Source organism: Panulirus ornatus, chromosome 4 (genome assembly GCF_036320965.1).
Source record: "Panulirus ornatus isolate Po-2019 chromosome 4, ASM3632096v1, whole genome shotgun sequence".
In the NCBI taxonomy this organism is placed as follows: Eukaryota; Metazoa; Arthropoda; class Malacostraca; order Decapoda; family Palinuridae; genus Panulirus; species Panulirus ornatus.
Window position 1 is genome coordinate 19,138,604 of NC_092227.1, and position 12,823 is coordinate 19,151,426.

The 12,823-nt window shown below is 41.7% G+C and overlaps 1 protein-coding gene across 2 annotated transcripts in view; it reads right to left on the minus strand.

The window, feature by feature from the left end:
* The window catches only part of LOC139765921 (putative gamma-glutamylcyclotransferase CG2811), a 130,049-nt gene that overhangs the window by 61,837 nt on the left and 55,389 nt on the right, over positions 1-12,823 (minus strand). For both annotated transcript variants that reach the window (XM_071693895.1, XM_071693888.1), the window contains exon 2: positions 11,199-11,391. In XM_071693895.1, coding sequence (XP_071549996.1) covers positions 11,199-11,391 — 193 coding nt within the window. The remainder of the gene's footprint in view (positions 1-11,198; positions 11,392-12,823) is intronic.

Here is a 12,823-nt window from a genome sequence, read left to right on the forward strand (position 1 = left end):
CGACAAAGTATAATAATAATATAATAATTACAACACAATATATACACATTATCTCTAAGTAATAATATCATAATTAGTAACTTTCAAACCCCAGGGGATAGGAGAGAAAGATCTATCTATCTATCTCTGTCTATCCATCTGTCTATTTATATCTCTGATGCCTGTTCCCTTCTGAAACTCCCTCAAAGGGGTGGCCACAGCAACAGAGTTTCCATAACTAATGAACTCTAGTGCCACTTCTTAGCACTGAATGCTTCACCCTTAACAGGCCACTGGCAGAGGTTAACTCTGGTGCACTATTAACAGATGCTCCTACCAAATGTTCCTATTTTTTTTTTTTTCCCCATTGCCAGTTAGTAGTGTGAAGCGAGGGAAGGTCTATCTACAGGTGCTGTGCTGGGATGTTTGTTTGTCGGCAAACCGACCTATCTACATGTTGATAGTGAAAGAAGTTGTTAACTGGAAAAAGTGTATGGACACTATAAGAGGAAGATTGAAGATCAGATTGCTGATAGCATAGTTAGAAATAAGTTAGGAGATGGCAGTTAGATGATGTTTCGGATACAATTGGATTTCTGACTTGGACACAGCAACCTTCCAGCACCGCTCACCTTCCAGTGCGGCCTGTTGCACGGGAGCAATGGGCAACCCTGCCAAGGCGTCCACCACCCCGCCCGACAACCCTGACCTCAGGAACTTGTACCTGCCATTGGGAGCCACGGGAGAACAGCCTAATCCCACTCACCCCAAGCAACAAAGGGGAGATGACCTTATGCCTGCCCGGTGGCTTACACCAGATGTACAAGGCAGGCTCCAATCTTAACCTTGTGCTCCTGCCTAATGTTCCTACTTACTACTTTTACCAAATGCTCCTACCTAAATGTTCCTACTTCCATCTATTGCTCCTACCATTTTGCCAAAAAGTAGAACTAGTGCAGCATTATGTTCATCAAAGGAAATCTTGAGTTACAAAGAATGAGCTGTGTGAGTTAAGCATTGTCAAGTGTTATGTTTAACAGAGAGAGAGAGAGGGTGAGGCAGAAAGAAAAGACAGCAACCTGGGTCAGAGGAGTGCAACTTGACAACCAGTGAAGTGCTGGCTCACTATGCACCATCCCTAACCCTTCCAATACCAAGGCAGGCAGTATGGTAATATACCTCCACAGTTGTTGGCTACTTACCAACTACTCCCTAGTGTTCCCTGAATTTCATAGGTGACTTAAAAGGGGTAGAAGCAGGGGCCTGGAAACACCCCATTCCTAGTATTTCAATTTCTAAGAACTGGAAGAGGAAAAGGAGTGTTCATCTCCTATTGACAAATCTTTTTGTTCCTTGACCAAAAGCATCTCCAACAAATTCTAATTCAACCTTTCCTCATCTTTTCCGACCTGATCAATCTATTGTTAACTATCTAAGTGATAAAGCTGCTCTCTTTAGTATGATTTCCTGTCTTGACTCTCTGCTGCTTCCCAAAGTTTCTGTGGGGAGTCTGGCCATGTGAGAATTGGATGTTATGATTCCTTCTTCCCTAAAACAGCTAAGCATCCTTTTTTTCATCTGTCCTTCTTAGTATAACCATTCTTCCTTTACGAGTCATGTCTGCAAACACCTGCAGTGCTCTGATTAATTTCAACTCCCTTTTACTTTTTTCTTTCAGCTAAGGTGGCCTTGATTGGAGCATGTTTAGCCTGTGCTAAAAACACCATGACCAAGGCCATTTCATGCCCTGAAGATGGGACATGGCACACTGTCTGCTGATGGATCACAACTGTACAAAATATCATCCCAGTCCCTCAACTGGTTCAAAAGTTATGGAGCAAAAATGAAAAATATCAAGACCACAGCTCTGATCTTAACCTTGAGGATATGACCTAAGGGGGTGAGCCATAAAAAAACACGAGGGTAGTAAGTAACATTAGCATCAGCTATCATCCCACTCACTTCACTGGTTCACAAAATGCAAACTGGATAAAAGTGCAAGACCCTAATTACTTCTAATTTTGATAATAAGGACCATAATATACTCTAGTGTACAAATAACCATTTGGTGCAGTTTTCGTGTTAACTAACCCCGGGTAATAATACAGCATTGTGGTAAGCACTAAAATAATCATTTGAAATAGCATTAAAGAATAAAGATTGGAGAAAAATGATATCATACAGAATTAAGATTGCATAGATTGTTTTCTAAACAGATTTCAAAAACATTTAGCAAGGATTATATCATGCACATATCAATAATCATAACTAATCAGTGGACCTATTTCACCAGAGCTACATACTCCAGCAACAGATGCTCCACTAAAAGCAAAATGAAATTTTTTTGGGAAAGGGAGATAAATTCCTCCTGCCCAAGCAAACCCTCTTCCACAATTTTAGTTACATCCCAAGAAAAAATGACTGTGGAGGTGCCTCTGCAACTGGCAGAGGCGTGATGTCTTGATCATGTGTTAACTGACTGAAGGATGAACACTTTCACTGGTTTATCAATTATCAATTTTGACACAATGATAGTTGGGGTTTATGGGAGGTCATGTAAAGCTATTAGGCAAACATACAAGAAAATTCTACAATGCGATATAGAATATCTATATATTTACATGTAACTGTTTGGGAGAAGAGAATGGTGAGGGTAAGTGAGCTTGGAAAGGGCACTTGTGTGAGGAATTACCAGGAGAGATCAAGTATAGAGTGGCAAAAGGTGAAAGCAAATGATGTGAGGGGAGTGGATGAGGACTGGGGTGCATTTAGTGGAGCAGTGATGGCATGTGCAAAAGATGCATGTGGCATGAGAAAGGTGGGAGGTAGGCAGATTGAACAGTAGCAAGTGGTGGGATGAAGAAGTAAAGTTGTTAATGAAAGAGAAAAGAGAGGCATTGGGACAACACCTACAAGGAAGGAGTGCAAATGATTGGGTGATGTATGAAAGAATGTGGCAGGAGGTCAAAAAGAAGGTGCAAAGGTTGAAAGAGAGAGCAAATGAGAGCTGGGGTACAAGAATATCATTAAAATTTGGGGAGAATAGAAAGATGTTTTGGAGGGAGGTAAATAATGTGCATAAGACAAGATAACAAATGGGAACATCGGTGAAGGGAGCAAGGGGGAAAGTAATAATAAGTAGCAATGGAGTGAGGAAATGGAGGTAGTATTTTGATAGTTTGTTGAATGTGTTTGATGACAGAGTGGCAGATGTGGGATGTTTTGGTCAGGGTGGTCTGTGAAGTGACATGATCAGGGAGAATGGTCGGTTAAGAAAGAGGAGGTAGTGAAAGCTTTGCGGAAAATGAAATCTGGCAAGACTGTGGGTCTGGATGGTATTGCAGTTGAACTTATTAAGAGAGGGGGTGACTGTGTTGTTGATTGGTTGGTAAGGATATTCATTGTATGTATGGATCATGGTGGAGTGCCTCAGGATTGGCAGAATGTGTGCATAGTGCCAGTGTATAAAGGCAATTGGGATAGTGGTGAGTGTTCAAACTACAGAGGCATAAGTTTGCTGAGTATTCCTTGGAAATTATATGGGAGGGTATTGATTGAGAGGGTGAAGGCATGTACAGAGCATCAGATTTGGGAAGAGCGTTGTGCTTTCAGAAGTGGTAGAGGATGTGTGGACCAGGTGTTTGCTTTGAAGAATATGTGTGAGAAATACCTAGAAAAACAGATGGATTTGTATGTAGCATTTATGGATCTGTAGAAAGCATATGATAGGGTTGACAGAGATGCTTTGTGGAAGGTTTTAAGAGTATATGGTGTGGGAGGTAAGCTGCTAGAGGCAATGAAAAGTTTTTACCAAGGATGTAAGGCATGTGTACGAGTAGGAAGAGAGGAGAGTGATTGGTTGCCAGTGAAGGTCGTTCTGCAGCAGGGGTATGATGTCCCCATGGTTGTTAGATTTGTTTATGGATGGGGTAGTTAGGGAGGTAAATGCAAGAGTTTAGGAGAGAGGGGCGAGTATGTAGTCTGTTGGGGAGGAGAGGGCCTGGGAAAAGAGTCAGTTGTTGTTCGCCGATGATACAGCACTGGTGGCTAATTCGAGGGTGAAACTGCAGATGTTGGTGACTGAGTCTGGAAGTGTGTGTAAAAGGAGAGAGTTGACAGTAAATGTGAATAAGAGCAAGGTTATTAGGTTCAGTAGGGATGTAAGGTTGAATGGAGAAAAATTGGAGGAAGAAGTGTTTTCGATAGCTGGGAGTGGACCTGGCAGCAAATGGAACAATGGAAGTAAAAGTGAGTCACAGGGTGGGTGAGGGGGCAAAGGTTTTAGGAGTGATGAAGAATTTGCGAAAGGATAGAACATTATCTTTGAGAGCAAATATGGGTATGTTTGAAGGAATAATAGTTCCAACAATATTATATGGTTGTGAGGCATGGGCTATAGATAGGGTTGTATGGAGGAGGGTGGAAGTGTTGGAAATTAAATGGTTGCAGACAATATGTGGTGTGAGGTGGTTTGATTGAGTTAGTAATGAAAAGGTAAGAGAGATGTGTGGAAATAAAAAAGAGTGTGGTTGAGAGAGCAGAAGAGGGTATGTTGAAATGGTTTTGACATATGGAGAAAATGAGTGAGGAAAGATTGACAGAGGATATGTGTGTCAGATTTGGAGATAAAACAAGAAGCAGGAGACCAAACTCGAGTTGGAAGGATGAAGTAAAAAAGGATATTCATTGTATGTATGGATCATGGTGGAGTGCCTCAGGATTGGCAGAATGTGTGCATAGTGCCAGTGTATAAAGGCAATTGGGATAGTGGTGAGTGTTCAAACATACATGAGGGTGACAGGAGCGCAAGGAATGGAGTGCACTGGAATGATGTAGTATATTGGGATTGACATGCTAAGAGTGGACTGAACCAGGGCAAGTGAAACATCTCATGTAAACCTTGGAAAGGTCTGTGAGACCTGGATGTGTATTGGGAACTATGGTTTCAGTGCATTACACATGACAGCTAGAGACTTGAGAGTGAATGAATCTGGACTTTTTGTCTGTTTTCCTAGCACTACCTCACTGAAGCAGGGAGTAGCGATGCTATTTCCTTGAGGAGGGGTAGAGCCAGGAATGGATGAAAGTGTGATTATGTACATGTGTATATATGTATATGTCTGAAACAAGAGTGGTGGGATATGTGATAGAGTGTAAGAAAGTAAACTCTAGATTGATATGGGTAAAACTGAAAGTGGATGGAGAGAGATGGGTGATTATTGGTGCATATGCACCTGGGCATAAGAATAAAGATCATGAGAGGCAAGTGTTTTGGGAGAAGCTGAGTGAGTGTGTTAGTAGTTTTGATGCATGAGACCGGGTTATAGTGATGGGTGATTTGAATGCAAAGGTGATTAATGTGGCAGTTGAGGGAATAATTGGTGTACATAGGGTGTTCAGTGTTGTAAATGGAAATGGTGAAGAGCTTGTAGATTTATGTGCTGAAAAAGGACTGGTGATTGACAATACCTGGTTTAAAAAGAGAGATATACATAAGTATATGTATGTAAGTAGGAGAGATGGCCAGAGAGCGTTATTGCATTACATGTTAATTGATAGGTGCGCGAAAGAGAGACTTTTGGATGTTTATGTGCTGAGAGGTGTAACTGGAGGGATGTCTGATCATTATCATGTGGAGGCGAAGGTGAGGATTTGTAGAGGCTTTCAGAAAAGGAGAGAAAATGTTGGGGTGAAGAGAGTGGTGAAAGTAAGTGAGCTTGGGAAGGAGACTTGTGTGAGGAAGTACCAGGAGAGACTGAGTACAGAATGGAAAAAGGTGAGAACAAAGGAGGTAAGGGGAGCGGGGGAGGAATGGGATGTATTTAGGGAAGCAGTGATGGCTTGCGCAAAAGATGCTTGTGGCACGAGAAGTGTGGGAGGTGGGTTGATTAGAAAGGGTAGTGAGTGGTGGGATGAAGAAGTAAGATTATTAGTGAAAGAAAAGAGAGAGGCATTTGGACGATTTTTGCAGGGAAAAAATGCAAATGAATGGGAGAAGTATAAAAGAAAGAGGCAGGAGGTCAAGAGAAAGGTGCAAGAGGTGAAAAGGAGGGCAAATGAGAGTTGGGGTGAGAGAGTATCATTAAATTTTAGGGAGAATAAAAAGATGTTTTCGAAGGAGGTAAATAAAGTGCATAAGACAAGGGAGCAAATGGGAACTTCAGTGAAGGGGGCTAATGGGGAGGTGATAAGTAGTGGTGATGTGAGAAGGAGATGGAGTGAGTATTTTGAAGGTTTGTTGAATGTGTTTGATGATAGAGTGGCAGATATAGGGTGTTTTGGTCGAGGTGGTACGCAAAGTGAGAGGGTTAGGGAAAATGATTTGGTAAACAGAGAAGAGGTACTAAAAGCTCTGCGGAAGATGAAAGCTGGCAAGGCAGCAGGTTTGGATGGTATTGCAGTGGAATTTATTAAAAAAGGAGGTGACCGTATTGTTGACTCGTTGGTAAGGTTATTTAATGTATGTATGATTTATGGTGAGGTGCCTGAGGATTGGCGGAATGCTTCCATAGTGCCATTGTACAAAGGCAAAGGGGATAAGAGTGAGTGCTCAAATTACAGAGGTATAAGTTTGTTGAGTTTTCCTGGGAAAATATATGGGAGGGTATTGATTGAGAGGATGAAGGCATGTACAGAGCATCAGATTGGGGAAGAGCAGTGTGGTTTCACAAGTGGTAGAGGATGTGTGGATCAGGTGTTTGCTTTGAAGAATATATGTGAGAAATACCTAGAAAAGCAAATGGATTTGTATGTAGCATTTATGGATCAGGAGAAGGCATATGATAGAGTTGACAGAGATGCTCTGTGGAAGGTATTAAGAACACATAGTGTGGGAGGCAAGTTGTTAGAAGCAGTGAAAAGTTTTTATCGAGGATGTAAGGCATGTGTACGTGTAGGAAGAAAGGAAAGTGATTGGTTCTCAGTGAATGTAGGTTTGCGGCAGGGGTGAGTGATGTCTCCATGGTTGTTTAATTTGTTTATGGATGAGGTTGTTAGGAAGGTGACTCCAAGAGTTTTGGAAAGAGGGGCAAGTATGCAGTCTGCTGTGGATGAGAGAGCTTGGGAAGTGAGTCAGTTGTTGTTCGCTGATGATACAGTGCTGGTGGCTGATTCATGTGAGAAACTGCAGAAGCTGACGACTGAGTTTGGGAAAGAGAGATGTGTGGAAATAAAAAGAGTGTGGTTGAGAGAGCAGAAGAGGGTGTTTTGAAATGGTTTGGTCACATGGAGAGAATGAGTGAGGAAAGATTGACCAAGAGGATATATGTGTCAGAGGTGGAGGAACGAGGAGAAGTGAGAGACCAAATTGGAGGTGGAAAGATGGAGTGAAAAAGATTTTGAGTGATTGGGGCCTGAACATGCAGAAGGGTGAAAGGCGTGCAAGGATTAGAGTGAATTGGAACAATGTGGTATACTGGGGTCAACGTGCTGTCAATGGATTGAACCAGGGCATGTGAAGCGTCCGGGGTAAACCATGGAAATTACTGTGGGGCCTGGATGTGGAAAGGGAGCTGTGGTTTCGGTGCATTATTACATGACAGCTAGAGACTGAGTGTGAACGAATGGGTCATTTGTTGTCTTTTCCTAGCGCTACCTCACACACATGAGTGGGGAGGGGGTTGTTATTCCATGTGTGGCGGGGTGGCAATGGGAATAAATAAAGGCAGACAGTATGAATTATGTATATGTGTATATATCTATATGTCTGTGTATGTATATATATGTGTACATTGAGATGTATAGGTATGTATGTTTGCGTATGTGGACGTGTATGTATATACATGTGTATGTGAGTGGGTTGGGCCATTTCTTTCGCATGTTTCCTTGCGCTACCTCGCTAATGCGGGAGACAGTGACAAAGCAAAATAAAATAAATAAATGAATATATATATATATATATTATCCCTCGATTATTCTCGATTAATATGGGTAAAACTGAAAGTTGATGGAGAGAGATGGGTGATTATTGGTGCATATGCACCTGGGCATGAGAAGAAAGATCATGAGAGGCAAGTGTTTTGGGAGCAGCTGAATGAGTGTGTTATTGGTTTTGATGCACGAGACCGGGTTATAGTGATGGGTGATTTGAATGCAAAGGTGAGTAATGTGGCAGTTGAGGGAATAATTGGTATACATGGGGTGTTCAGTGTTGTAAATGGAAATGGTGAAGAGCTTGTAGATTTATGTGCTGAAAAAGGACTGGTGATTGGGAATACCTGGTTTAAAAAGCGAGATATACATAAGTATACGTACGTAAGTAGGAGAGATGGCCAGAGAGCGTTATTGGATTACGTGTTAATTGACAGGCGCGCGAAAGAGAGACTTTTGGATGTTAATGTGCTGAGAGGTGCAACTGGAGGGATGTCTGATCATTATCTTGTGGAGGCTAAGGTGAAGATTTGTGTGGGTTTTCAGAAAAGAAGAATGAATGTTGGGGTGAAGAGGGTGGTGAGAGTAAGTGAGCTTGGGAAGGAGACTTGTGTGAGGAAGTACCAGGAGAGACTGAGTACAGAATGGAAAAAGGTGAGAACAATGGAAGTAAGGGGAGTGGGGGAGGAATGGGATGTATTTAGGGAATCAGTGATGGATTGCGCAAAAGATGCTTGTGGCATGAGAAGAGTGGGAGGTGGGTTGATTAGAAAGGGTAGTGAGTGGTGGGATGAAGAAATAAGATTATTAGTGAAAGAGAAGAGAGAGGCATTTGGACGATTTTTGCAGGGAAAAAATGCAATTGAGTGGGAGATGTATAAAAGAAAGAGACAGGAGGTCAAGAGAAAGGTGCAAGAGGTGAAAAAGAGGGCAAATGAGAGTTGGGGTGAGAGAGTATCATTAAATTTTAGGGAGAATAAAAAGATGTTTTGGAAGGAGGTAAATAAAGTGCGTAAGACAAGGGAGTAAATGGGAACTTCAGTGAAGGGCGCAAATGGGGAGGTGATAACAAGTAGTGGTGATGTGAGAAGGAGATGGAGTGAGTATTTTGAAGGTTTGTTGAATGTGTTTGATGATAGAGTGGCAGATATAGGGTGTTTTGGTCGAGGTGGTGTGCAAAGTGAGAGGGTTAGGGAGAATGATTTGGTAAACAGAGAAGAGGTAGTAAAAGCTTTGCGGAAGATGAAAGCCGGCAAGGCAGCAGGTTTGGATGTTATTGCAGTGGAATTTATTAAAAAAGGGGGTGACTGTATTGTTGACTGGTTGGTAAGGTTATTTAATGTATGTATGACTCATGGTGAGGTGCCTGAGGATTGGCGGAATGCGTGCATAGTGCCATTGTACAAAGGCAAAGGGGATAAGAGTGAGTGCTCAAATTACAGAGGTGTAAGTTTGTTGAGTATTCCTGGTAAATTATATGGGAGGGTATTGATTGAGAGGGTGAAGGCATGTACAGAGCATCAGATTGGGGAAGAGCAGTGTGGTTTCAGAAGTGGTAGAGGATGTGTGGATCAGGTGTTTGCTTTGAAGAATGTATGTGAGAAATACTTAGAAAAGCAAATGGATTTGTATGTAGCATTTATGGATTTGGAGAAGGCATATGATAGAGTTGATAGAGATGCTCTGTGGAAGGTATTAAGAATATATGGTGTGGGAGGCAAGTTGTTAGAAGCAGTGAAAAGTTTTTATCGAGGATGTAAGGCATGTGTACGTGTAGGAAGAGAGGAAAGTGATTAGTTCTCAGTGAATGTAGGTTTGCAGCAGGGGTGTGTGATGTCTCCATGGTTGTTTAATTTGTTTATGGATAGGGTTGTTAGGGAGGTGAATGCAAGAGTTTTGGAAAGAGGGGCAAGTATGAAGTCTGTTGGGGATGAGAGAGCTTGGGAAGTGAGTCAGTTGTTGTTCGCTGATGATACAGCGCTGGTGGCTGATTCATGTGAGAAACTGCAGAAGCTGGTGACTGAGTTTGGTAAAGTGTGTGAAAGAAGAAAGTTATGAGTAGATGTGAATAAGAGCAAGGTTATTAGGTACAGTAGGGTTGAGGGTCAAGTCAATTGGGAGGTAAGTTTGAATGGAGAAAAACTGGAGGAAGTAAAGTGTTTTAGATATCTGGGAGTGGATCTGGCAGTGGATGGAACCATGGAAGCGGAAGTGGATCATAGGGTTGGGGAGGGGGCGAAAATCCTGGGAGCCTTGAAGAATGTGTGAAAGTCGAGATCATTATCTCGGAAAGCAAAAATGGGTATGTTTGAAGGAATGGTGGTTCCAACAATGTTGTATGGTTGCGAGGCGTGGGCTATGGATAGAGTTGTGCGCAGGAGGATGGATGTGCTGGAAATGAGATGTCTGAGGACAATGTGTGGTGTGAGGTGGTTTGATCGAGTAAGTAACGTAAGGGTAAGAGAGATGTGTGGAAATAAAAAGAGCGTAGTTGAGAGAGCAGAAGAGGGTGTTTTGAAATGGTTTGGGCGCATGGAGAGAATGAGTGAGGAAAGATTGACAAAGAGGATATATGTGTCGGAGGTGGAGGGAGCGAGGAGAAGTGGGAGACCAAATTGGAGGTGGAAAGATGGAGTGACAAAGATTTTGTGTGATCGGGGCCTGAACATGCAGGAGGGTGAAAGGAGGGCAAGGAATAGAGTGAATTGGATCGATGTGGTATACCGGGGTTGACGTGCTGTCAGTGGATTGAATCAGGGCATGTGAAGCGTCTGGGGTAAACCACGGAAAGCTGTGTAGGTATGTATATTTGCGTGTGTGGACGTATGTATATACATGTGTATGGGGGTTGGGCCATTTCTTTCGTCTGTTTCCTTGCGCTACCTCGCAAACACGGGAGACAGCGACAAAGCAAAAAAAAAAAAAATCATTGTGCATACTTATTCCTTCTTTATTTTAGTCTGATGGCTGAAGCAAGTATTAAAAGGTTTAATACATCATTACAACAATAAACATTTGAGTGAAATAATGTCTCTAATAAGATAACCATAACATACACATCTGGGGAATTTCAATACTTGGTCTACTCCACAGCTCTGATCAGTATGTGGACATGTGGAGCATTTGTTCATGTAGACCGTTTTGAAAAAAAGTAGAGTACTCAGCAACAAGTATCTCTTCCTTGTGATTTCAGTTCTCTGTGCTATCAAAAAGTGAGAAAAATATTTCTTGATCTTATCTGAATTCATCACATTTTACTTTACAACCTACTTCTCGGGTGAAGATACCTATACTCATTCAATTTAATTCATGTTTAGAACAAGAAAATGCTAGAGTGAAATATATCCTACCTCTCCTTTTCCTGCTGCATCCAAGACATAGGGAATGTTGTAACGTGATGCAATCACTAAGAGATTTTTTTCCACGGATGTAGCAGAGCCAATAAAATGTGACTTTCCATGGTCCTTATTTGTCAGCCAGTTGTGATTAGGTTCCTTTTGTTTTAAAGTTCCATAAACGAAAACCAAATTACGAGACATGGTTCTGAAAAATTTTTGAAGAAAATACTACACATGTATGCATTTCAAGGGTCATAATTCAATGTAATCAACAAGAAATGATCTTAAGGAATTAATGTATGACTACTGGTACTTTATCATTTCACTCTGGCCAATTAAAATTTCACAAGTTCACAAGTGGCAAAACATGACCAAGTTAAAGATTAATTTATAAAGTGAAACTTAAGAAAATCAAATAAAGACCTGCCAATGAATATATATAGAGAGAGAGTGTAGGAAAGTAAATTCTAGATTGATATGGGTAAAACTGAAAGAGGATGGAGGGAGATGGTGATTATTGGTGCTTATGCACCTGGTCATGAGAAGAAAGATCTGAGAGGCAAGTGTTTTGGGAGCAGCTGAGTGAGTGTGTCAGCAGCTTTGATGCATGAGACTGGGTTTTAGTGATGGGTGATTTAAATGTGAAGGTAAGTAAAATGGCAGTTGAGGATATAATTGGTGTACATGGGGTATTCAGTTTTGTAAATGGAAATGGTAAAGAGCTTGTGGATTTGCATGCTGAAAAGACTGGTGGTTGGGAATACCTGGTTTAAATATATAAGTATACGTATGTGATGTTTTGGAAGGAGGTAAATAAAGTGCGTAAGACAAGAGAACAAATGAGAACATCGGTGAAGGGGGCTAATGGGGAGGTAATAATAAGTAATGGTAAAGTGAGCAGATGGAGTGAGTATTTTGAAGGTTTGTTGAATGTGTTTGATGATAGAGTGGCAGGTATAGGGTGTTTTGGTCGAGGTGGTGTGCAAAGTGAGAGGGTCAGGGAGAATGGTTTGGTAAACAGAAAAGAGGTAGTGAAAGCTTTCCAGAAGATGAGAGCCGGCAAGGCGGCGGGTTTGGATGGTATTGCAGTGGAATTTATTAAAAAAGGGGGTGACTGTGTTGTCAACTGGTTGGTGAGAATATTCAATGTATGTATGGTTCATGGTGAAGTGCCTGAGGATTGGCAGAATGCATGCATAGTGCCATTCTATAAAGGCAAAGGGGATAAAGGTGAGTGTTCAAATTACGGAGGCATAAGTTTGTTGAGTATTCCTGGGAAATTATAAGGGAGGGTATTGACTGAGAGGGTGAAGGCATGTATAGAGTATGAGTAGGTAAGTGCAGTGTGGTTTCAGAAGTGGTAGAGGATGTGTGCATCAGGTGTTTGCTATGGAGAATGTATGTGAGAAATACTTAGAAAAAACAGATGGATTTGTATGTAGCATTTATGGGTCTGGAGAAGGCATATGACAGAGTTGATAGAGATGCTCTGTGGAAGGTACTAAGAGTATATGGCGTGGGAGGTAAGTTGCTACAAGCAGTGAAAAGTTTTTATTGAGGATGTAAGGCATGTGTACAAGTGGGAAGAGAGGAAGGCGACTGGTTCCCAGAGAATGTTGTTTTGCGGCAGGGGTGCT